We start from the raw sequence: 25,714 nt of genomic DNA, 5'->3' as shown, positions 1-25,714 counted from the left end.
CCTTTTTCATTTACTTCACTTTTTATGACTAATTAGTACATCTTTGAGGAAAAATTAAATGGAACAGATTATTTAAATGATGAATAAAAATTATATTTTGTCTGAATTTTTTTTATTCATTTTGGATGTTAACTACAATATGCACAAAAAAGCTATCTCACCAGTGACATTAACATATATTCAAAGGCTTATGAATCTGACTTTAAAAAACTCTGAGAGTATATCACAAAATTAAACAAGACAACATATATCTGTGAGAATAAAATTTATACTTATTGCTACATATATCCCACACTGGACTTTACAAAAACAGCACCGGTAATTATCATGTTGTAATTTTTTTTAAATTTACTTAGATACAGTAAATTCAAATTTATATCATGATATTTAAAATGATTATAAAATGTTTGTCTTCAAACCAGGAATTTAAAACGATGCTTAGAAACTAAAACAATTGCATAAAAATATTGACTATCTCTTTTTTTTATCATGATAATTTGGTGAATAGTATTAAACCGATAAGGAATTCTCATTTGACAATTCTTGAAATCTTTGTGATATAAAAACAAATAGAATTAATTTAAAACAAGATGTGTTTGTGAAACACTGATGCCCACGTATGGCAACTTAAAGCAAAGGTTAAACTTTTTAAAATGCAAATCAAATTTGTTGGTATCCAAAGTAAGGTATAGTCCCGAGAAAAATATACCTGTGAAATATGAAAGCCCTAGCAGCAGCCATTGAAAAGATATGGAAAAGGTTAAAAATTTTCAAAAGTAAGTCAAACATCAAGGTCAAATGGTGCTCAAGGAAAGGCCTTTTCACAAGAAATACACAAGTGAAATATGAAAGCCCAAGCACCAACCGTTTAAAAGATATTGCCAAGTTTAAAGTTTACCAAAAGTAGATAAAACTCCAAGATCAAGGTCAAAGGGTCAAAATTGTTGGTATCCAAAGGAAGGTATTGTCACAAGGATTACACATGTGAATTATGAAAGCCCTAGCACCAATTATTCAAAAGTTATGATCAAGGTTAATGTTGGGTAAAATTTTGTAAAACTGGGTCAAACTCCAAGGTCAAGGTCAAATATGATGGTACTCAAAGAAAGGTCTTGTCACAAGGAATACACATGTGAAATATAAAAGCCATAGCTCCAACCAATCAAAAGTTATGGGCAATGTTAAAGTTTTTTGCAGACAAACAGATAAACAGTCAGACAGATGGACGGACAGAGCAAAAACTATATACCCCCGAATCTTCGATGCGGGGGCATAAAAATCTACTTAATTTATGAGCACTAAACCTGTATTTACGTAGATAAATAAATGTTAATAAACAATGGTCTGTTAAACATTGAAGTAAACAACCAGACACTTTTGTGGGTACATATATAAAGCACCAAATCTGAAACAGCAAAAAATCAGATTAAATCTAACAACACCAACGGCCCGTTTCATGAATATATGCAGTACACAAGTAGATCCTTGTCAATCGCTAAACAGGTAAAACTGCAACACTTGTTTGGAATTCTAATTGTTTTAAGTAGATTCAATTTTTGTTTAACATCTGGACGTTCACACTTTCATTAGCATTATAAAATGATTTGACTTGTACATGTACAAGGTCAATAAGATCATTTAGCACTTGAGACGCGGAATCAGATGGATGACGTATAAATATTGTTCTTAGAGGGTGTCTTTATGATCGATTTGACCAAGTACAATGCAGTAACTGTTTTACTATATGAACACATTGCTTTCTATGACAATTTCTCACGAATTCTGAAAAGAATAAAATGAAAATATGAAAACTCATAGGTGAAACTTGTTTACGATATTCACTAATGATTATAGATGTTCAGTACAAGATGTTTTATCGTTCAGTACAAAATGTTTTAACAGCATACCTTTACAGAAATGTTTAACATAAAAGTTGCAAATTTACCTGTGTGAATGTAAGAGAATTAACGAATGCATAGATACAGGTGCATCTCAAATGATAAAAATTTAAGTGAAATTCAATTTTCAGACGTTAAACAAGACGAGACGTATAAAAAATGTTTTGTTTTCGACATGCAAGGATCGAATTAACACTGAATCTCATCATCTTTGAGATTCATGTAACTTTTAATCGAAGGTTTCTCACAATAATTTGTCCATAATGTTTCCACCAGCTCTGATGCTAGCACTTGGCTAGTGTTGGCGGACACCATCCAAATCACAAATATCCCATCATTCCTTAAATAATTCTTGATAAACTTATCCACGAGGTCTCTTTGTCTAGCTTCGCCTTTGGAGTTGAAATGCTTAGGCTCTGATATATTCAGATATTTAATTATATACTGGTGCTGCCTCCATGGCAAACAGAATGTGACTACGTTCCAGATAAGGTGTCCTCCATTGATGAAAGTCATTCCAACGAGAAGAAACCAGGTGATGACAAAGAGTTTCTCATTAAACAAATTAATTGGAAGCGAACACTGGACAGTCCAGCGTTGTAGATTAGACAACTGTCTAATGTCGAAGTCACAATATGTCACCAACGGGAAGCGTTCCAAATCTTTCCACTTTTTACCCTGAAACATCAACATGAGAAAATCCGGACCGATATGAAAAAAATTATTTCCCAATAAAAGTTCCAAAAGGAAAAACTGTCCAAGTGTATTTGCAAAATATAGGAAGCCGGTAAAAAGATAAAACACCGTCATAAAATTCCCCTTGTGTATTCCCGCAGATGCCATTGTTTCCTTTATCCGCCTTGAAGTTTTCGTTTTACCCATAATACAATCTCTTATATCTATCCATCTGTCAATGAATTCAGCCAACTGTCCAATCTTGTCTTTTCTTTCTTCCGGACTATCGTAAGAGGCTCCCTCCGCTATCCTAAGAACCTTCTTTAGATCGAACCCAGAATATCCGTTCCAGTGTTTCCAAAACATTCTTGGAAGAAAAAATAGGAAAGCTTGCAAGGCAAAGATGATGGGGACCCACTGGTAATACATGATCTCCTGGTCCTCTCGCTCCCTGTGGTCCACCGGAAGTGACTCCTCGAATGGTACAAGGTAAGTGTTTTTGATCCAGCAATAGGCATTAGCGTATGATACATGGAACTTTTTGAATTGAGCAGGGCACCAGCAAGAGATTGGTTCTCCGACAAACTGTTCAGCGCTAGAAAAGAGGGTGAGTGCAATAAAAAAGGCCATACAATAGAGGCGGTTCAGACGGTGAGCACCTGTGTCGTCAGTGGTTCCGATCTTTATCTTCTTAAAGGCCTTTCCTGTTATGTCTTCAACACTGCAAATAACAAATGCATTGGTCAAATAAAGTTTTTATTCAAAAATAATTCCATGGCATTTTTTTATTCTTTACAGGGCTCACGGGGGATGCTTATTCTACCTAGATACCTAGGATTTACAAGGGTCTGTATTATGCCCTGTTCACAGATTTGTATTGTTTGTAGGTTTATTGATTTTGATCAGGGTTCGTTATCTTCACCATTTTCAATTTGGTAAGAATGACCAACCCTAACCCCCATAAAAATGTACATAGAAAGTTCACTTTTTCGTGTTTGCCACGACCAGCAAATCAACACGTTTTACACATGTTACAGACCAAACTGTAAAAAACTACATACAGTATATAGTTAATGTAATAATCCCAATTAATAACATTTTGCTTCGTTATTACATTTCGCACTGTAACAGCTTACATGTACGTTATACACAGCTAGGCTCCTGACATACGGATTTTGTAATCCCCTATCACCCAACCCCTTTTAAAGATACACTATGATCACATTTTTTTATTTATTTTGTTGTTTTGTTTTTTAGTTTGTGTGTGTGTGTATTTTTTTTGTTTTTTTGTTTTGTTTTTTTTTTTTTTTTTTGTATTTTTTTTTTTTAAATACAGAATCTCATTGTACAGATTAAAAAAGGGGGGAATCCGATATACCGTATATATTTATAATCTATTGTATTTACCGGAGTTTCAAAGTATATTTTGGGGGTAAGACATCGATATCTGATCTTTATTAACAATTTAAACAAATACAAGATAATCTAAATCTCTAAGTACTTGTCTTTTGTGCATATGGTAACATGTGATCAGTTTATTACCAGCATTAGATTAATTTCCGATCTTTACAAACAATTTAACAATTATCGTTGGAGTTGTTACAATATTACTATATTTCCTTTTCCAGAAAAATGTCAAATTCTACGACTCGCCTATAAGTCGGACCTATACTTTTTGTTCAAAAATTCGACTCATAGGCGGGTATATACGGTAACTTTTCATAGCTGAAACTGCTTGCATTTTTTGAGGACAAAACTCTTTTCTTAATTCATATTAACGCGTTTTGGTAAATCAACAACTCGTCGAATTCCTTAAGAATTAATCTTCGCAAGGACAAAGAAATCCCTGAAGTCGTGAACAGATACACATGTATAAAGTTTTTTTTTAAAATTAGGGACTTACTACAATTGTACGTGTATCGATGAATGATTATGTCTATATAAGGATGACAAAATTGCAAAAAATATCCACGGAAAAAGTTGACATTAGGCCATATTTAAAATAATGTCTGTCTGCCCTCTCCCGACACAGGGTAAAGGAATTGGGTCGGTAGGTAGGTCGAAATTTTTTCCCCTAGCAAATTTCAATATACATATTGACGGAATGAGAAAGTTCAGGAATTAAAAGGGACAAAAAATATGTATATTTTTATGCAAACTTTGAGGATTAACTTTCAAAAAGGTGGAGCGAAGACCCACTCATATCGAAAAACAGTGTTATAGTATGCGAAAATGACTCTTTTTGCCCGCTTTAGTGTGTGTCTAATATTTCACGGGCAAATAATTTCAATCTTTGAGGGATTTTTGCAAACTGTAGAGATTTTACATAAAGTATATTTTAATGTTAGACGAAATATCAAGGAACATTTTGATATAATAGAAATTTAATTTTTCATCTTCATGTTTGTCACACTATAGGCTTATCGCTCGTCATGTTCACCCATCTCCTTTAGAGGATAAAAGTTTATTTATAAGCATATGAATTTGTCAAGCATGGACATGTTATACTTTGCGGTCGTATTCGATCTGTAACACACTCAACTTGAGGAGATACTCAAACACTGGGAGTGCACTAAACATTTGTATTTGCCCCTGAAACTTAAAAAAAAAATTGAAACTGAAACTGATGCATGTGATAGCAATAACAAATGCTTTTGGGACACTAAGTGAGACGTAATGGAGCCACTGCAGTTAATTGGGAAAAAAAGCTAGGGAGGATAATTTCGTGATAATTTCTTATCTCAGATAAGGATAGCAGCAGTTCCCATATATAAATGTTCAGATCAATAGCCGTCCGCAAATGAACAGAAGACTTAAGACTTTACATGAATTATTCTCTTTGTCAAATAATAGGAGTATTTATCCGAAGTTATTGTTTATTCCTGACTTCCTTGTTGTGAGAACTGCGTTTTAGAAATTCACAGTCCTACAGGAAATGGGAATGTTGATTAATAATCCCTGACATCAGCACTCACCTGTGTCATTCATTGTTATACTGAATAATGTCATCGATGTTGTCATACAAAAAAATCATCTTAAAAAAACAAATTTGAAGATTTAAAAATTCTCAAATCTAACATAAAATTTGTTCTTAAAACGTGTCCTGTAATGGGATCTTTTGATCTTGTAAATTTCCTGACATACTTCCTTAAAACCTCTTGTCCAAGTACACATTTCTTTTATTTCTAACGCGTAATTTATTTAACTTTTGCACTTAGAGGCAGAAAGAGTGTCACAGTAAACTTTTTAATAAAAGAAATCTTAATAGATTATATATGAATGTTCAAAAGCAATTTCATCTTTTAATTTTAAGATGAAATAAAAACATATTATTGACCCATTGTCTTCTTACAATGCTTAAATGAAATGTGTACATAAGTCCAACTTGTTATGAAATATACATTTTTTTTTTAAATCTGAAGGAAAATATGTTGTCTTGTAACGGTTGGTTGGATTTAAATAGATTTTGAAAGATTTCTTTAAAAGTTTAATGAAAAGAGTGTCATAATCTTTATTTACACTAAAGTAAATATATCAAATAAATGTTCGATTTTCTAGTGTAAGTCAAGCTCAGATATACAAATTCCTTTCCCACAAGAATGTAAAAGATAGAAAGAAAAATATTGTAAAGAATAAATAAAAATACAGTGAAACGGGAAAAGTTCGACCGAAATTCAAAACTTGAGTACTTACAGATGCCCCATATTGAGAGTCTGTGTTTGGTCCTAATTCCTTATCGTGGTGTATTCATCACTCAGGAACGTTTCACTTTCCCGTGGTCCTCTTCCAATCTTACCTGGAGATAAACACAGGTATGGAAGCCAGCTATGTCATGAGTGTGTCTAAGGTGTGCGCATTGTGGTAAATTAAACCCCACACTGATCGAGGGTGTAAAAATACTTTTATGTGACGACAGCGGCACTTGATAGCTGAACAAAAGCTCTAACATGCCGCCCTAGTATATTTTGTTAATATAAAGTCGGAGAGGATATGTGGAGGAAAAATTCGGATTTAAATCCCATGTGATATTTACTGAAATCTTAGCACGGCTAGTTCTTTCGAAAATTCTGACAAAACATGCATGTTCTTTCACCATTCTATTCATAATGTTTTTAAAATCTTTTTTTTTAAATTATTTAACTTCTTGAAATTTCTATTTAATTCTTTTGAACCCATGGTTCTTGTTGTGACCGCTAAAGGACAGTCAAGCCGTGTGTCCGTTTTTGTTTTGTTTTTGTTTGTTTGTTTTTGTTTTTTTTGCGGGGGTGTCATTTTTCATACATGCAGCTTTCTTGGAGCAAAGGGTAAAATGAGCTAATCTGCTCAAAGTTGACATATTTTATTAGATAATATGATCAGGCTCTAAATTCTCATCAGCAAGTAAAGCAATTTCTATTTTTTCCCATTTTCTCTGATAAAATGAAAAAAAAATTAAATCATATAAAATAACTAGTATAGTAGGAAATGAGGAATGAACAAATATACCATTAAGACTTATGTCTGGACCGGTCTATGATTTTATGTCTGGACCGTATTATGATTTTATGTTTGGATCGGTCTATGATTTTATGTCTGAACCGGTCTATGATTTTATGTTTGGATGTCTATGATTTTATGTTTGGATAGGTCCATGATTTTATGTTTGGACTGGTCTATGATTTTATGTCTGGACCGGTCTATGATTTTTTGTTTGGATCGGTCTATGATTTTATGTCTGGGACTGTCTATGATATTATGTTTGGACCAGTCTATGATTTTATCGCCGGTTCTTTGTGTCTGTTATCTTTTTAAAACTTTCTCCAAAACTAAACAACCAATATTGTAAACAAATAAAGCATTATTGATTTTAGAGAATTTAAGTTTTTCTCTATGCCGATAAGGATCATAATGAAGATGTAATGATTAAAAGTTAAAATTTAAAGAAAACGAAATCATATAAATAACAACTATAGTATAGTGGATGAGAAAAGTCCAAAAGCCTGAACTAGAAATGAATTCTTTAAAAAGCATACGAATTGCCATGCAAACATCATTGGGTCTAGATTACTCCATCTCTGTCCACACTCCCTTCTCTTCCAGACTCGGGGCTTGGGATAATTGATATGTAATTTAAAAAAAAAATGGTTCGAATGTTTCTAGAACATACTTGTTAATTTTTACTTATTTTTTTCAAAAATATCTAAGCGATAGTTTCTCAATTTTTTTTTTTTAAGATTTCAAAATATATCCATTTGGCCAGGGTGGATTCAAAGAAATTATTCAAGTTAAACACTGCATGTTAAACGAAAGCATATATATTTAAAGAAAGGGGTCAAAGTTTGCACAAAAGACGCAAGCTCTTCAACACTGTTTTAAAAAATGCAGATTAAAAAAAAAATTAAATAATGGCCCTGGGATACGGGTGGGGTTACAGAAGGTTTCAATTTTATTTCTACCGGAAAAAACAAGGGAAGCATATTTCAGTAGGTTTACAGATGGGATTATTTGTCAAATTAATATGCAATGATATGCAGGCATCCTTATTTATGGTAGATTTCAGTTTGTTTCATCCCATGCCTCTGAATCAGAGGGGCCACAGTAGGGTAAAATAAATTCATTATTGTTACATCATATCGATAATATAAATCATCATTATACACTGTACATTTTACAATGTCAAATTAAAGTAGGTCAGTCGGGGGTCAGAATAAGCGGTTTCACTTTCATTTATCATCCAGCACTGTATGACTAATAGTTGTTGTATAGGCTTAATTTTTTTTAAAGTAAATTTCACGTGAACACTGCCTCCAAGCACCTTATAGTAACTGAGATTAATTTACGATACAAATCACTCATGTGCAGTCATGTTTCAAAGGTTTATGAGTCCTGTTTAATATTCAATCGGGATGTATAGATGATGGAACTAAACCTTGTAACGGTTTATCGGCGTCATGAATCTCATTTAAGACCTTGCTAAATCAAATATTTTTTTTTTATTTAAGATAAGTTTTGACTAAATAATGTCACTTGCTTCAAACTCTTTTCTTAAAAAAATCATGAAAATATATGCTTACTCTTTTTTCTTCATAGCAAAGGCGCGTGAACTTTTTTCTTTCAACATTTCTCATTAAAGTTCCATACTCATTAAAACCGTGTAGATTTAATTTCATCAAATTGAAATTAGATATTCCGCTCATGTGTGATTATGTAGCGAATCAAAGTTTAAATTCAAATTAGTTAATTTTATGACAATTGTTCAGAATGATCTAGAATATATTAGTAGGACTGGAGAAGTTGATACAGAATGGAGCATTTCTTTTAAAAAGTGATATTCCTAGAGCTTGGCTTTTAAGGTATCCTAACACCCCACCTAGACAAAAATAAGTTTGTGAAGTACGTGTATGAGAGAACACAAAATTCAGCTCATCAGTGCCATATATATGTTTCTTCGGTTCTTTTAATAGGTATGAAAGGTGAAGGGCGTGTGTGATGCTCTGACTCAGAACACTGTGTATATTGTCCATTAGAAGCTGTAGGGGATCTATAAGCTATAAAGAGCCCAAGACTCTGTCCGGCTGTACCCTGTTTAGACTATTTAAAATAAACTCTTCTGTTAAACTTCAGATGATGTGAACAAGGTTCAAAAGCATGCATGTCACATAAACTTATTGGCAAGGAAAAAAATCTGTGTTACTTCATGGTCCAATTAGAAGAAAGAGAAAAAAAGATATATCAATATCCATGTTTAGCTTCAGATATATGTCGACTCGATATTTCCCAGTGAACTAGAAATAAAAGACACCATGGAGTCTGCCACATTGGATGTTTTACTGACTATATAGACGATAAGGGCCAACTAACAACTAAACTGTATGAAAAACGAGATGACTTTAGCCTTTTCCATCGATATCGTCAACTTTCCTTATATATGTAGTAAAATTCTGCTAGCTATCACCTGCATATGGCGTTTATTCGATACTCAAGAGCATGTTCTGGGTACAATCAAGACAGGCTACTGACAGACAAACTGATGTTACAGGGATTTCAACAACCTCGTTTAAAGACAGCATTTCGTAAATTATATGGTCGTTATACTGACCTTGTTAGCAAATATAACCTATTATTGGGTCGTATTTTTACTGACATATTTCATACAATTGTTAGGCCTTTGTCTTTATACTAAATTTGACTGTGGAATATTATGTCTACCTGATCAATACATAGGGCTAAAGGCGGTTGTGACCGGTCGACAGGGAATGCTGAAATTTCCGTGGGTTCGTGTTTTATGCCCTGTTTACAGATTTGTATCGTTTGTAGGTTTTTTTTTCTTAGATCGCTCATTGTTCGTTATCCTCACGTTTTTCATATAAAGTTGACCAAAAAGAAAATAGGGGCTGATTTTTTGGCTCAAATGTGAGAAAGTACTTCGACTCAGAGGTACACTGTGCAAAAGTAAGAATGTATATATACCATTGAAACACTGACACAAGGGAAATAACTTGTACAGTATCTAAGTAAGATTCGCACCTGTAATATGATCATAGATTTGAACTAAAATTCTTGTCTTTTGTGGAAACATTTAGTATTCAAAGTGATTAATATTAATAACTATGCGGGGTCAATTGTTGGTAACCGGTAGAGGGTGTTCGACCAGTTTTCATTCTGGCGATTCCATCCATGGTTGTAAACCAAGGCCAAAATGTACTATCCTCTCTCAAATCCAAACCACGGCCAAAATGTAAGTATCCTCTCTCAAATCCGTGGCTTGAGACGATGGCTTCGGTCACACCTCTGTTTAATGCACAATATTCAATCTTGATAAGTTTTAATGCCCTTCGACTTGCCCCGCATATTTGTTCAGACATGAATAATAAGCTATTGAGTAATTTCTGAAGCTGTGCTGTTGAGAACGACATTTGCGTAATGATGAAATTTGAAGGCACATAATTAACATTGTGTTGAACTAATTGTATGATAATGGTATTGAGTGAATGCACAGCAACTACTTCATCTAAATGTCAACAAGGCAATAAATTATAAGTTTATTCAAGTGTTATTTTTTTTGTTTAGCCAGAGTAGATAAATTGAAAATATCACTCTGCTTCTTAACTTTCATTTACATGTACATACAAGTCAAACAAGGAATAAACATGTGCAGGCTCATTTCCAAAAATATAAATGAAATATTGTTTTTATTGCATTTTTTTTCTGTAAAGTACATTTAACAGACAGTGAACATAAAAAATCTTTTAAAATGATTCAATAGATTACATAGTTTTGGCAAGGATAGACTCAAATCTGCATAAAATATCCATAATATTATACATCTAAATACATTCAATTCTGTATAAATCAAGTGACATTTAAACTGAATCACAAAAAACAATCACAGTCAATATTCCAACTAAATAAGAAATTGGGAATACACAGTCTACATAAACAAAAGTCATATAAAAAATCCCCAACAATACAGGCTTTATAAAACAAGTGAACATCTGACATAAAGATTATGCTTTCATAGTAATCTAGGGTGGATTCAATAATGAAAGGAAAATTATTTTTTGTAAGAAAATAAATTAAAACTACAAGACCTACTGAAAAACATTTATAAAAATGTGTCTAGTAGCCTGACTGTGTTGATTTGCAGACTTTCTCCAGGATAAGTGACTAATCATAATGGCCTGAGATTCCACATACTGTATATAATGTAGATACTTATATGTGACTATCATTCATTTAAGACCCGTTTTATGATGAAATGGTTCCTACATACCAGGTATTAAACACCAAAATACCAATCTGAATTAAAAAAAAAAAACTAAAATGTTCCTATATAGAAATAAATGTTTTTGATAAGACAAAGCACAATCAACAATCTCACTTTGGTCATATTTTGATTGAGATACAAATAGACCTTCAACTTTGACGTATTTCAATTCAAAAGGAATGTTTGATACCCACCCAGAGATTTAAAAACATTGCTTTGTAGAAAAAAAATAAAAGAGCAATGTTTGTTAAAATAATGATAAACATGTCTGGCAGATAATAAATTAAGATCTGAACACCTGAATGGTGGTGACCACAACTATACAGAACAGTGGAACATGAAAACTGTTGTTTGTTCTTCAAAGAATGTACAATGGGAAACAAAGAACAAATGATAATTATTACTTACAGGTTATCTTGAATCTAATCATTTGTGTAATCCTCAAATGGATTCATGGAGATTCTTCTACCTTTATTTTTAAATGAATATGTTACATCTACTTCTAATTTATGCCTTTTTCTGAACTTGGCCATGAAAATATTTCATTTAAATGTTATTAAAGCTTCACTTAGTACTCTTTTTCATGTAAATTGATTTTTAAAAAAATCTCTAAAACTCATGACAGGAAAATTGTCTGTGTGCTGAAATTATAGAAAAGTCTTTTTGCCAGAAGAAAATGTTATTTGCAATAGACATCAGAAAACATTAAGATCTTTTCCTGCTCTACAGTTTGGAATGAGGCCTTACACTGAGACTTCGGCCATTCTTGCTGATTTTAATAGCCACTTCAAGCCCTTTACAGATCTGGTCAAGCACATGGAACGGCACAGATTTGTTGACTGGAAGGTACACGACATGGTCAATGAGATAACGAGCCTCATGAGGATAATAGTGGATCAGCGGAGCAAAATAGTCCAGGTGTGAATTCCATTTCTCTGGTTCAATAATGTTCAACTGAGTGGCACCACGGTAGGCATCAATCCCCATGGCATTTAATATCTTAACCACAGTATCTGGATTTTCCTGTCAAAAAGTGAATACTTTCTGAATAACCATGCATGAATAATCTTTGATTACATGGGCATAAAAACCGCAATGAAATGTAAATTGTGTCATCCATTTTTATGTGAAAATGTATATCATAAATTTGTAAATATATACATGTATACTGTAAACATGAATATATACTGTGTTGTTAATTATCCAAACAAGCAGCAAAAACCATAAGTATTGGGGTATTTCCACAATACCAGGTTAAGGTATTGTAATTATTGAAAGAAAAATATACAAGGTATTGGCATGCAGGAAATTGTTCTTAATTCATAGATTTCCCTGATTTAGTGTAAATCTTCCCCACATGTATATTTCCATGTTTACAGTCACAGGCACTTGTTTCGTATACAGGGCACTCCTACTTATTTTTACCACAAGGTACCTAACTCAATTTTAGGCACCCCCACTTCAAGCACGTATTTTGTTAATATATCAATCATTAACCTACTTTAAAATGACATCGTTTGCTTCGAGAGACTTTTTTCTTGTCAATTAAATCATTTCAGATGTCTCTGGTCGAGCCTCTTTATTGTAAACCACTCATTTATTCCTCAAAAATTACCTCGATACATTTAAGACTTTAGATGGGATACAACTTCCGGTTGGTGGTAGGATAAAACCAGAAACTTCCAAGTATTCCATTCCAAGGTCTCTGGTTTTATCCTTCATTTATATCCCCAACCGGAAATTTGTATCCCATCTAAAGTCTTAATATGTATCGAGGTAATTTTCGAGGAATAAATGAGTGGTTTACAATAATGAGGCTCGACCAGAGACGTCTAAAACGATTTAGTTGACAAGAAAAAAGTCTCTCGAAGTGAACGATGTCATTTCAAAGTAGGTTAAAGATTGATATATTAATAAAATACATGCTTGAAGTGGGGGTGCCTAAAATTGAGTTAGGTACCTTGTGGTAAAAATAAGTAGGGGTGCCCCGAATACCAAACAAGTGCCTGTGTTTACAATGTGTAAATGTGGCGATCAAGCAAGTTTGATTGCTGGTAGCCAGGTAGCTTAGTTGCTAAGGCACCTGACTGGAGATTTAGGGGGCCCGGGTTCAAATCCCAGTCTGGTCTGTCCCATTTTTCTCCTCTCCTGTTACAACACATTCTAGAATGTTGTGTAATTAATTCCATAGTACCAAATACTTACCACCAATATAGGGTAGAGCCAATAGTTGTTGACGGTGCTCTCTGCTCCTACAATTGTCACACATTCTGGGAGGCGCTCTCTGACATAGTCCCCCTTTATACTGGTTGACTTGAACTCTGTGGGCTTGAAGTTTTTCAGTCTATGTCGAAGAGTTTGTAACAGGGCACTGGACGGCTGTTGTCGGATGCGATGAACCATATCACTTGGGAATCCTCGTAACATTTTTATAACATACCGTTTGTGGTCTATATTTAGAGTACGGGTTAGCCACATGGCAGGTTTGACCACTTGGGGACAGTCCAACAACAAATAAACCATAAAATACTTGGTCAATTTCTTAAAATATTCCCCATGCTTTTGCACAGGATATTTAGAATAATGTCTGGACATTTTATCATATAAATCTTGATCACGAATTTTTGCTATTGCACCTCCAAAAGCTGTTGAAGGTTTAATTACACCAAAACTAAAGAGGGCCAAGTCTGATCTGGGATTTCCTAACCAATCAAAACCACAGAAACACTCGGCACAATCTTCTATCACAACAACATTCTGATCCTGAGCAACGTCTATAATACTGTCCATTTCTACCTGCTTCCCATATATATGGGCCACTAATATGGCTACTGTCTTTGTGGAAATGAGGTGCTTCAGTTGATCTATTTTTGGACTTGTTCTTTCTATATCAACATCCCAGGGAACAACCTGTAAAAAAAATGGGAAACATCTGTCAATATTTTATGTCTTAGCAATGACTTCACAGCCTATGCCTCCGTTATGAAAAGACAGTTAATAGTGGTAAAAGGGCTAAAAGAAAAAAAAAAGAAACTGTAATGAACTGAAAATTCAGTGTTTTGTAGATGGATATAGAATAAATTTCACTTGTGAGGCAGGATTTTTTGATAATTTCACTTGTGTTTCACACTTGCAAATATAAAAAAATTCTATGCAACTGAAATTAATTCTATATCCAACTAAAAAATTCATTGAATATCTTCTATTGTTATACCTTTAAAAATTTGTTCCTATATAAATCAATACTAATAAAAGTCTAACATTTCCAATGTTTTACTGAGCGGGCATAAAAAAAAAAATTGATGTTTGACCACGGAGTGAGATATTGGACCTGTCGATGAGATGTTGGACCTCTTACATCACATAATGGGCGAGGTAAGCTAAATCTCATTTGCATTTGTTGGTGGTTGACATACATGCATGTCAAAAAAAATTAAATAAATAAATAAAAGGTATAACAAAACATTTATTGACTGTGTTCTCGGGCAACATGCGTTTTGTCGACCCCTCAAACCAAACTGTTTGCCTGAGGCCTAGCGGCCTCAGGCAAACAGTTTGGTTCTTGGGTCCGACAAAACGCATGTTGCCCGAGAACCCAGTCAATAAATGAATATTATTCAGTTTAGATGTGAATTTTGCTCCACATTTTGTGAATATCATGAAAAAATATATAGATTTAACATACTGAAGATGAGTTTAAGAGGAGTTCTAATTCTTCTTCATTTTTTTTTAAAAATTATCATTATTATTATTATTTTTTTTTTTTTTGTTTTCGATGTGTAAACTTGAACCTTTAGTCCATGGTGTTTAACAATGTACACCATATCAGGAATGTTAATGGCTGACATGATGACCTCCGAGCCTGGTGGATAATTTTTGACCTGCAGGAACAGGTCTAGACCGGTCCTGACTGACAGACAAGGTAGGACATGATTCTGATTAGTCGATGTTGTCCACATCTGCTTCAGATCCTGAATGACCTGCTCTCTGTCTCCACAGCATGTCAGACATCGAGAGGCTGCTCCAAAGATGTCCTTGAACTCAGCATCTATAAGGTCATATAATACACATAATTATCAATGTGACAGTTAATGATTAAGCATCTGACAAATGAATAAAATCAGGAATGTCATTGTTTACTTTTATACTGGAATTCCTTCTTTCATCTCTTATTTTCAGTTTCATTGCACAAAAACTATTTTTCGTGTATTTGTCTATTGGTACAATGATGAATTATGAGGTAATCAAAGCCTTAATATTCAAACACAGGTTTATTAACATGATTGATGGCTTGGGAAGATTTAACCATATAAAGGAATATTTTTCAACAAATATACAAAACAATGGGACTTATGAAGGTGTTTTCTATCCTGTGAGAGATAGCTGTGATCAATTATAATAGATATCTGGTGACTGATGTGTAATTATAGGTCTTCTGTGTTTATTTCTACATACAATAAAAATGTATGTAAGAAAAGAAATGTATGTAAGAATATAGCAATATCTTTTGTGTAAAATGAATATATATATTGAAATTTTCCTAAAAAAAACATGTATCTACCCATTTACCTGAGACATGTTCTATTTACTAGCTTGTAAAGAATGATAATATCAACTTGTAAAGATAGAAAAAAATTTATATATGTATGTGAGCTAATTTGCTTCCTAATATTGCAAATCTGATTTTGAAAGAAATATTAAAGCCAAACAAATGTCCTTTTGATGAACAGCTACAGTGTACCTAGTGCATAATAATGTTTAATTCTAGATGATAAACTGAAACTGTTATTTTTTCTCATGAAATTTTGCTTTTCATCTATCATACAGGAGTCTAATTTATGACCTAGCTTTAGGACATTTAGAGTTACCTCCCATAAATCACTTTCATGAAAATTCAACAAGAATACCTTCTCAAAGGGAGCAAAAACAAACCTTAAATCCACATGTACCAAAGTACATATCAAAAATCACATATCTGAAAAGCTGAAGCCTGTTGGTCAAAGGAAGATATTTTTCAGCATTTCTTTACTATAAGAGCAATAATGGCCATATAAAATATATTTTCAGATTTTCTTTCCCTTCCTATTTGGATTTTAAAAAAAAATGAATGCTATGATCTTTAAAAAAAAGGGAAAAGAAGAAGAAGATATAAGCTCCAGGTATGCAAAAGTCTTCCATTAATTTCATAAAAAGTAAAAAAAAAACAAAGAAATCTGTATGATCTGTACATGTAGAAATTATCTGGCATTCCTCATAGCATGCTCTTACAATATTGACAACCCTTCTATACAAAAGATAAGGAATACTAACAGTGCACAATGCACAGGTAGAATAAAATCTACTTACCTATATAGACACAGGTGTATGGCAGGATGGAGCTGGTTGATTTATCCAGGAATGTCATTCTCTGGATTTCTTCGTTCTCTCTATTCTCTGTTTATATATACAGAAAAAAAATTCTTGAATATATCCAGAGAGTACGTGACATGTAATATACTGAACTACTAATTGTACAAGATATGCTCATCAAGTGGATATCAATAACTAGATTAATCATAAGAAATGTCTTTAATTTCTATCTTATTAAGAAATCCTATATAAATACAGAGATTACAGGAAAAGACAGGAAATGACTAACCAGACTTAAACCCTGGTTCCCTAGACTTTTAACAGGTGCCCTACTCAATGATTCAGTTTTCTGGCCAGTGATGGACTGACAATGAACCCCCATCCCCCTTCATTTAAAAACAAGATGTGTTTGTGAAACAATGATGCTCCCATATGGCAGCTTTTCCAAAAAATAAGTCAAACTCTCCAAGGTCATGAGGTCAAAAATGTTGGTACCAAAAGAAAGGACTTGTCCCAAGAAATAGTACAGTGAAATATGAAAGCCCAAGCACCAACAGTTTAAAATTTATGGCCAAGGTTAAAGCATTTGTGGAAAAACAGACAGATGGACAGATCAAAACTATATATGCCCAAAAATCTTTGATTACAGGGGCATAAAAATATCAATCATTGAAATGATAAAAGGTTGTGGTACACAGTGTAAGGCATTTATACAGTGTATAGAACTAAGTCTAAAGAGTGAAATCACAGGGAGACACAAATGTAAAGAAAAACAGGAAGGAAAAAAATCTAAAGAAAACATCTCAACATTCAGGAAGACTCATACATGTAACCATGGTAATCAGTAAATATCTATCTTAAGATCTAAAATTATAAAAGGAGATTTGGCACTGCATTTGTAGGGACTGGCAATTACATGATAATCTCTCTCTCTCTCTTATTACCTAAAACAATCCTACATGTATTTGTAGATTTTTTCTGATCCAGCTAGTTTACCATAATACCTCTAGCAAACAAGTTTACTATTTACATCAAGGTTTGCAAATAACATTGCACTTTCAGTGGCTTTCTTTATCAGAGAATAATTTCTGATGTATTAGCTATGCTATTGAATTACATGACTGTACATATATGCAATGTTTATGGAAAGAGAATACTGTATAAGTGGAATTTTAGCAAGACACAAATTTAGCGATTTATCCCCAAAAAATTGGTATATATTTTTAGCAAGAAGTAATTTTAGCGATTTTATGTCAAGAGAGATAGCTATAACAACTGATAAGGAATAAATTGTTAGTGATATTCAATTTTAGCGATCTCAAAACCCTTGCTAATAATGCTAAAATTGACACCTTGCTAAAAATTCTGCTTATACGGTATATCAGTAAATATGTATGCTTGGCCAGCTAGGATGCTGAATACATGACTTACAACAGTAATTGATACGCTACTGTAAGAATATCATCAAAGATAAAATATAAAATATACCGTCCATAAGGAAAATATTGATATTTACCTAGTAAAATATGTTTCCATAATACACTGACTATACCTCTATTAAACTGTGTATGTCTTTATTAAATATTTGTAAACATTAAAGTACAACAAAAAAGCTTTAAAACTTAAAAGAAACATTAAAAATGCATAATTTTAACCTTTGACAAGGTGTTTAACACAGCAAACATTTAGACTTTAAACATAATTTCTCACAATGAGCTCTTGAGTTGGATAAGCATCTTGCTAATACATGTACATGTATAATAATTTAAATATAAATTCCACCGTCTGTTTATCAAAGTTACCTTTCATGGTACATAAACTTATGCTGAGTCACATAAAATTTTCTTTTTTGATTCTCTTTTCAATCACATCTTCACATCAAAATACATATTTTTTTTTAAATAATTGCCATTCAATATGACGTATGTGATGTAAAATCAAATACTAGGGAACGAGTTTATATGCAAATGAATTGAGATACATTCACAGGAAAATTCGTACTCCCATATATGTCTATAAAATTGTTACATACAGACTTATAAAATAAAATGCAGACCATGAAGTACACAAAACAGGAAATAAAACACGGGAAACATAAGACAGCCAATTATTTTATATCTGCCAGGCACATGTTGACAAAATAGATCAACAGTTTAAACAGATATTGATAGTAATGGGATTAAAATATTTCAATGGATTCAGCTGTCATGTGTTCAGGTGTTGTGCTTCACAACATGTGACCTGTGGTAGTGTAGTCATTAGATAAAAAAAAATGAATTTAACATATTTTAGTAAAAGAACATCCAGATTCATGTGTTCAATTCTTCAAAATGTCTTTTCTACTTTATGAATTTATAAAAATTAGAATCAGAAAGTAATCTTGACAAAAATAAAATAATAAACTCTTGCAAATTTAAGTCATTAATTCATTAAATGCTTTCTATAGTTTGAAACTTCAATGTATGCCAAAGAGCATGCTATTAGAAACCATGGTAAAGAATCACTTGATCAAAATTAGTATCGGCTTGCTCATATAATTTATTTGCAAGTAAATGAGTGGGAACATATTTTAAAAACTTTAATAAAGAGATTAAGTACCTTATTTACATATAGGATTTTTTCATATTTAAAATTCTTTATCGTGAAATGTTAACTATGTTTTACCTTTCTTGAGTTTGTCTTGAAATATAATTAAAATTTAGAACAATATCCTTCATGCTTCATGTTCTGTATTTAATGTCAAATAAAATCGTGTCCGAAGAAACATTAACAACATCCTTCCACAATGTGTTCTACACACATTCATCCTTTAAGAATGTCTAACTATTCGTAAGACCGTAACATTGTACGTACCTACAGATGATTTAGCATGGATTAAAAATGCACATCCACCAGGAAACAGGTAGTCTGACACATTGTGAGGCTGTGACACGTCAATGCTGATAATCAGAGGAGACTCGAAATACAATAATTTTAGTTTAGTACAAAAACTTTAAGTTTATAATTCCTTACCTTATTTAGGTCCGAATTAACCCATATTGTCCCGTTATAATCTTTCATTTGACCTCTTTCATAATATTGACATTCTCCCAATTTCGCGCATTGAACCAAGATTTCGATCCCGATCAAAATATAGTACAACTGTTTTCATCAAAAGAAGTGACTTATTTGACCAAACAATATTTATGAAACATTTGGAAAATAAAGTGAATAAATACTGAAAAAAGAAAATATAATTCATAACATTTTTTTACATGAAGGGATTAAAACATCGGGCTCAACAATCTCCAGACCGACATCAAAGAAAAAGAAAGTACAAAGTAGTCAGTAGACAAGGTTTCTATAAAACTGTTAAACAGGCATTAATTGATAATTGAGTTAAAGTTTGAAATAAATATGTGTTAATTGCTTAAATGAAAAAAAGTTTTAAAAGTATTTTTTAATTAAAGTATGATTTGAATGACCAATATTTATTTATCTATCTAACAACGTTACATGTTTTTAAGAAACTTGATTTGTTCTTTCTTTTAGTTTTACTTTCACTTCCAGATAAATACTTTTCTCAGTGAATTTTTGGGGGAAAAAATCGTCGCTGATATGCAGGTCGTATCTAAAGCTAAGCCGCTTTTCTTTGCCTGGAAAAGCAGAGTCCCTAGAAACTTTTCCAAATGCTTGTGTCACCACCATTATGAAAGTGAAAAGAGAACTCTCAGAGGGAGCGATCATCTATCACGAGTAACTTACGGAAAAAATATGGCACCTCTTACCTTTTCAGTGATAAACACAATTCAGAGACATTTCTGTGCAGGTAAGTTGCGTGCTGTCAAGTGCAGTGTGGCAATCAGACAAGAGCAATGCTGGTGGCCAGATAGCTCAGTTGGTAGTCTATAAGAGTAACCTGTCTAGAATACAGGCAGCCAATGTTCGAATCCTGGTCAGGTCTATGACATTTTTTCCCTTCCTGTTATAGTTGATATTGTTAACCACCACTGGACTTGTAGGTAAAAGTCCTGCTAGGAACAAATGAACTTGGGTTGTGTGTGTTTGGGGAGGAAAATACATGTATTCAAGGAGGAATATGAGGATCAAACAGATTCAATTGCCAGTGGCCAATTAGGTCTTGTAGCGTTCATATGGCCTTGGGTTCCAAATCAGGTCTTGTCTACCACATTTTTCTGTGCCATGCCCTGGAAGTTACAGGTTAAAGACTTGTGCTAGGGAAGAGCTAGTGTTGATGTCTTCAGAGGCAAAGACATTTATGGAGGACAGAATGTGGCGATCAAGTAGATTTGATCACCAGTGGCCAGATATATCAGTTGGTAGAGTACCTGTCTACAGTTCAAAGGGCCCCAAGATCAATTAGTGGTCTGATCCATCACATTTCTCCCTTCCTGATACAAGACATTGGGATCATACCATTTAAGATATGTCTGTCATTGTGGTAGAATGTCCTTTTATACTTTTGTCAAAAGGTTTTTGATAATGAAGATAGAGTATTTGTGTATTTCTTTTTCTTGCTGAATGTGAAGGTCATAGTTTTTAAAGTTCTTAAGGTGATATGGGACTTTGATGCACAATATAATAGTGTACCTAACCATCATGTTCTCAGTGGGGGATTCTGATGTAAGTGAACCTATGAGTGCAAAATTCATGCTAAAAGAGTAGAACAAGATAATCTGCTGCTCAGAGTTCTGCAGAAAAATGAAATTCTCCACTTTGTAAGTTTTTCATTCTGGAGGTTCAACCATTCAGAGTTAATGGGCTTAAATTAGCAGACATTTCATAAAACAGAGTTTTACATGTCTGCATGTACATGTATAGGTTTTATTTATCATAGTTACACTGAAAGTTAAACTCTGTTTTCATTGATACATTCCAACTACCACAGGTCCATCAGAAAAAGGGGGACAGGAATCACAAGATCCAACTAAAGGTCAAGATCATGTCGATGACCCAAATTCATCTGAAGTGTCTGAAGGAGATGGCTGTCCTAAAGGTACTCTGGACTTTCAGGAGGTTGAATCCAGACAGGAGGGACTTTTGGATGAGGAGATTGAGGATTTCTATCGTGAGGCAGAGGAAGATGAGGAGGACAAGGAATGGGTGCCTCCTGTAAGCCTAACAAGTAAGAAGGGAGAGTTTTACTCATACGTACGTACTGTTTTAATAATTATATAAGAATTTAAATTAACTTTTAATTTTTATATACGATCATTGCACTTAAAAAAAGGAGTTATTTACTTTTAAGGGTAAACAGAGTTTATCATGATGTTGATCTACATGGACATTAATAAAAATCATCACTGTATATTACACTGATTTCTATTAATAATTAGTTTAAAAATATTTGAAAGGAAATAAATGCTTTAATATGAACATTAAATGTTGATTTGTTGTATTTTAAAGGAGGGAAAACAGGCGTGTTTGATATTGAGGAGCTGGTTACCATTCTTGAAGCGGAGAATGGGAGCGATATTTGTGTTATAAAAATCCCTCCAGAAATCAATCTGACAGACCATATGGTCATAGTCAGTGCCATCTCAATTCGCCACCTACGAGCCATTGTTTCATCTGTCAACCACATTGTAAGTTTCAAGAAGTTTGCTCATTTTTGTATACATGTATCCATTTTCAAAGTGAAGAAACATGAGGTTTTTCCTGATTTTTTTCTTGACAAAAGCAGAAATGACTTTCCGTGTTGCCTACCAAGCAGAACTACTTCTCTGTTGTTGTATGTTGTATTATTGCTTACACCATGGTCCAGTTTGTTGACGAGAAATTGTTTGCTGTGGGTCTTTGGGTCTAGAAGGATGGCTGTAAAAAAATAATTCGGTAGCTGGAATTTCCTTACAATGTTTAGGTTTTCTGATGGGGTTACAGGATGAGAGAGGATGGCTTGTGTTATATTTCCATTTCTATTTGTTTTCTCTGTGATAACTCTTTGAAAGTTAGTGGATTTGATTTCTTGATCATTCTACCGGAATGCAAATTTCGCCAAGCGAAAGGTCAGGTGCTAAGAAGGCCTAATATGCATGTAATTCTCGTGCGACTGTCTTTGTGTTTGACGTCAGTGGGCGGGGACTATTGAAATTGACATTTGAGGCCTCGTGTATTTTAAATCTATTAGTCTACATTTTTAAAATCTAAATTTACAATTTTATGTCACAATGAAATAGAAATATAAGGAATCACTGTCTAGTTTGTAGAGTATGCCAGGGACATCAACGATAGTTGGAAACGTGGGATAATTTATGCATAACGGGCTTTGCCCGTTATGCAAATTATCCCATGTTTCCAACTATCGTTGATGCCCTGGCATACTCTACTAACTAGACAGTGATTCCTTAAATATACCTATGCAATAAATGAGAAGAGTTTGGTTTGGGATGTCCATGTATTGTGTTACTGTAAAAAACTTAATTCTGTTTATGAAAATAAATTTCTGGTTTTTGTGTAAAATTTTACGAAAGGCTTTAGGTTTAAATGTCCATTTTTGCACTATGGTGGTTCTGATGAAGAGATTTATGGGAATGTCTCTGGGATCACAGTGTCAAAGAGCATGATATCTGTTGCTAAAGTTAAATTGGGAAAAAAAACTTTAAATTATTAAACTTAACAAGATTTTTATTCTCTTGCCATAATTCTCAGGCTTTGGTTATGATACTCGTTTTTCCCCATGGATTGGTCTTGTAAAGAGATTGGCTTAATGTGAGTTAAAGAAGTCTGTCCTCTGTTGCCATAAATGAATTTTGGAAACTCTGCATTTACATGAGAATGTTTTTGGATAAGATGATAATATTTGTACCATTAGTTTTTCTGAGGAAGGGATCTGTATTCTGCTCCACGTGAATTGTTTTGTAGTCACAAGTCAAATAATGTGTAGTTCCATTTATAAAAAAAAATTTTTCCATGTTATTATTTTTGAATGGTGGGTTAGGATGTTCTTATGGACATTATTCCAATAGGTAAAGAGTGTTACTTAGAAAATGCATTAATTTAGGATATTTTTTTTTTAAAATCAATAGCTTGTTCATAAACTCAGAATCAATAGCTTGTTTCAGGCTCACACATGTAGAAGTCAAATATTATACTAGTAATGCCATATAATGAAATTTAAACTTGACATTATTAAAAAATTCTGATATGATGAAACACTGTCAACTGCTCCTGGAAGTCTGTTGCAAATGTGCATTATTGTGTTGGGTCATGTTATACAAATGCAATTCTTTTGTATTCTTATTAAATTCATTTTTACCCGACATGAGTATATTTTTTAATTTTAGTACAAACAAAGAAAGCATGAATCTGATCCATTCCTTCTCATTTCTGGGGTATCAGATCCAAAATCAGAGTGGCTGGCCATGGACATAGGTATTGGTTTACTGTAAAGTAAGAATACTGAAGTAAAAGAAAATATAATCAGATTCAAATATATAATTTCCGTGTTTATTTGCTCTTCTAGGCAATGCTTTTTTACATGTAATGATGCCGGAGACTCGCCAGAAATATGACCTAGAAGGCTTGTGGATGTCTGGGGAGTATAATGTAGATCAGGAGGAAGAGGAGGGGGAGGAGATTGGACAGTTTGAATGGATCAAGGAGTTCAGACTCCAGAGAGAAAAAGTCCGTAATACACAGGGATCAAAAGCTGGTGAAAGTACCGTCAAAACAACCAACACAGAGAAGAAACAAGAGGAGCTGGACTGAATAACATATTTAGACCTGAACTCCAATTAAAAATCATAGATCCTCGACTTCAACACAAAGCTTACAGATATTAATATTGTGTTTTATGATACATGTTAACATACAATGTACCTTGAAAGTGTACATGTAAATGAACCCTGTGTATACTGTATGGTAAATTGTTGACAACAGAAAGAATACTATGCTAAGTACAGTGTCCTTAGGCTTTATCATCTGAAATTGACTTGATTTAATGGGCATTTCTCGTAAGTGGGATGAGAATCTCACAATAAAGAATTCATGTTTCAATTTGTAGTCCATTTTCTTTTAAAAGATGAATATTTAAACATGAACCTATTACTTCAAGCATGCAGGGGTTGCCTTTCCAAGACCATGGTACTTTCTCTTCTCTTAACCAAAATATACAACTAAAACAGATGACATGCTTACTTGGATTCCTCTTTGGCAGTTTTACAATTTTCTGAGAAAGATTTCCAAACAAAGGCCTATGGGCCACAATGCTCACCTGATTCATTATGGTCCTGCTGTTCATTCCTATGTAAAAATTTGATGATTTAGCTAAAGGGTTAACTCACTAGCCCAAGCTAGTAGGATGCCCTGTATCTTGCACTACCATATTGTCCCCCTCCAGAGAATGAGATGTCCTCATCTCTTTTGGAGTGCTGACGCCTGTGGGACGAAGTTCTTGGGGCAGTCACTTTCACCTGCCAGAGAATACCCGGGTCCCAACGTGGGCATCAAATGTAACGGAGACATTTATGTGCCCCTGCTGGGGATTGAACCTGGGGCCTCTGGCTTGCCAGTCCAGTGCTCTACTAATTTAGCTAAAAGGTTAACCCACTTGTCCAAGCTATTAGGATGCTGTGTATCTTACACTACCACATTGTCCCCCTTCAGAGAATGACATGTCCTCATCTCTTGGAGTGCCGACGCCTGTGGAAAGAAGTTCTGGGGGAAATCACTTCAATGTGGTAGTGTAAGATACACTGCATCCTACTAGCTTGGGCTAGTGGGTTAACCCTTTAGCTCAATCGGTAGTGCACAGGACTGGCATGCCAGAGGCCTTGGGTTCAATCCCAAGCAGAGGCACTAACATGTCTCTGTTACCAAAAACCATTGTGACGTACTTGTAACAACCATGGAAAACAATATCTTATGAACAATATCCACTGTATTAAGGAGTAAATGTGATGATAAAAAAAATTGCATACTCTGGTCAACATTTCAAACAAAGGGTCTAGAAATGCTCTGATGAATAGTAGAACCAACCTTGATGGTCCTTAGGCTTATAGAAATACATTTAGAAGAAAATGAATGGTCAGTTTGACCTATATACTTC

The 25,714-nt window shown here is 33.7% G+C and overlaps 2 protein-coding genes across 2 annotated transcripts; one reads left to right on the top strand and one right to left on the bottom strand.

Moving 5' to 3' along the window:
• Positions 1 to 105: 105 nt before the first annotated feature.
• LOC133201375 (uncharacterized) lies at positions 106 to 19,766 on the bottom strand. The gene is made up of 6 exons (XM_061337194.1): positions 19,681 to 19,766; positions 16,666 to 16,752; positions 15,111 to 15,367; positions 13,525 to 14,229; positions 12,047 to 12,342; positions 106 to 3,294 (listed from the first exon to the last, which is right to left on the bottom strand). Exons 2-6 carry the CDS (start codon positions 16,721 to 16,723, stop codon positions 2,088 to 2,090), a joined length of 2,523 nt encoding a protein of 840 aa, XP_061193178.1. The 5' UTR covers positions 16,724 to 16,752; positions 19,681 to 19,766; the 3' UTR covers positions 106 to 2,087.
• A 462-nt stretch (positions 19,767 to 20,228) lies between these two features.
• Positions 20,229 to 24,663, top strand: LOC133201291 (uncharacterized). The gene is made up of 5 exons (XM_061337090.1): positions 20,229 to 20,476; positions 21,557 to 21,793; positions 22,075 to 22,253; positions 23,952 to 24,039; positions 24,131 to 24,663. The coding sequence occupies exons 1-5, from the start codon at positions 20,266 to 20,268 to the stop codon at positions 24,373 to 24,375; spliced, it is 960 nt and encodes a 319-aa protein (XP_061193074.1). The 5' UTR covers positions 20,229 to 20,265; the 3' UTR covers positions 24,376 to 24,663.
• The last annotated feature ends 1,051 nt before the right edge of the window (positions 24,664 to 25,714 follow it).

This window comes from Saccostrea echinata, unplaced genomic scaffold (assembly GCF_033153115.1).
Source record: "Saccostrea echinata isolate AGI-Se365-2 ecotype Australia unplaced genomic scaffold, CSIRO_AGI_Sech_v1 ptg000043l, whole genome shotgun sequence".
NCBI lineage: Eukaryota > Metazoa > Mollusca > Bivalvia > Ostreida > Ostreidae > Saccostrea > Saccostrea echinata.
Note: the sequence above shows the minus strand (reverse complement) of the source record. Positions and strands in the feature narration are given on the sequence as shown.

Excerpts from the sequence above, each read along its gene's own strand:
- LOC133201375 (XM_061337194.1), bottom strand. The coding sequence starts at position 16,723 with ATGACATTCCTGGATAAATCAACCAGCTCCATCCTGCCATACACCTGT. Across the intron at positions 15,368-16,665 it reads ATACACCTGTGTCTATATAG|ATGCTGAGTTCAAGGACATC; the intron begins GTAAGTAGATTT and ends ATGACCTTATAG. Across the intron at positions 14,230-15,110 it reads TTAAACACCATGGACTAAAG|GTTGTTCCCTGGGATGTTGA; the intron begins GTTCAAGTTTAC and ends TTTTTTTTACAG.
- LOC133201291 (XM_061337090.1), top strand. The coding sequence starts at position 20,266 with ATGCAGGTCGTATCTAAAGCTAAGCCGCTTTTCTTTGCCTGGAAAAGC. Across the intron at positions 22,254-23,951 it reads TTTCATCTGTCAACCACATT|TACAAACAAAGAAAGCATGA; the intron begins GTAAGTTTCAAG and ends TTTTAATTTTAG. Across the intron at positions 24,040-24,130 it reads GTGGCTGGCCATGGACATAG|GCAATGCTTTTTTACATGTA; the intron begins GTATTGGTTTAC and ends TTGCTCTTCTAG.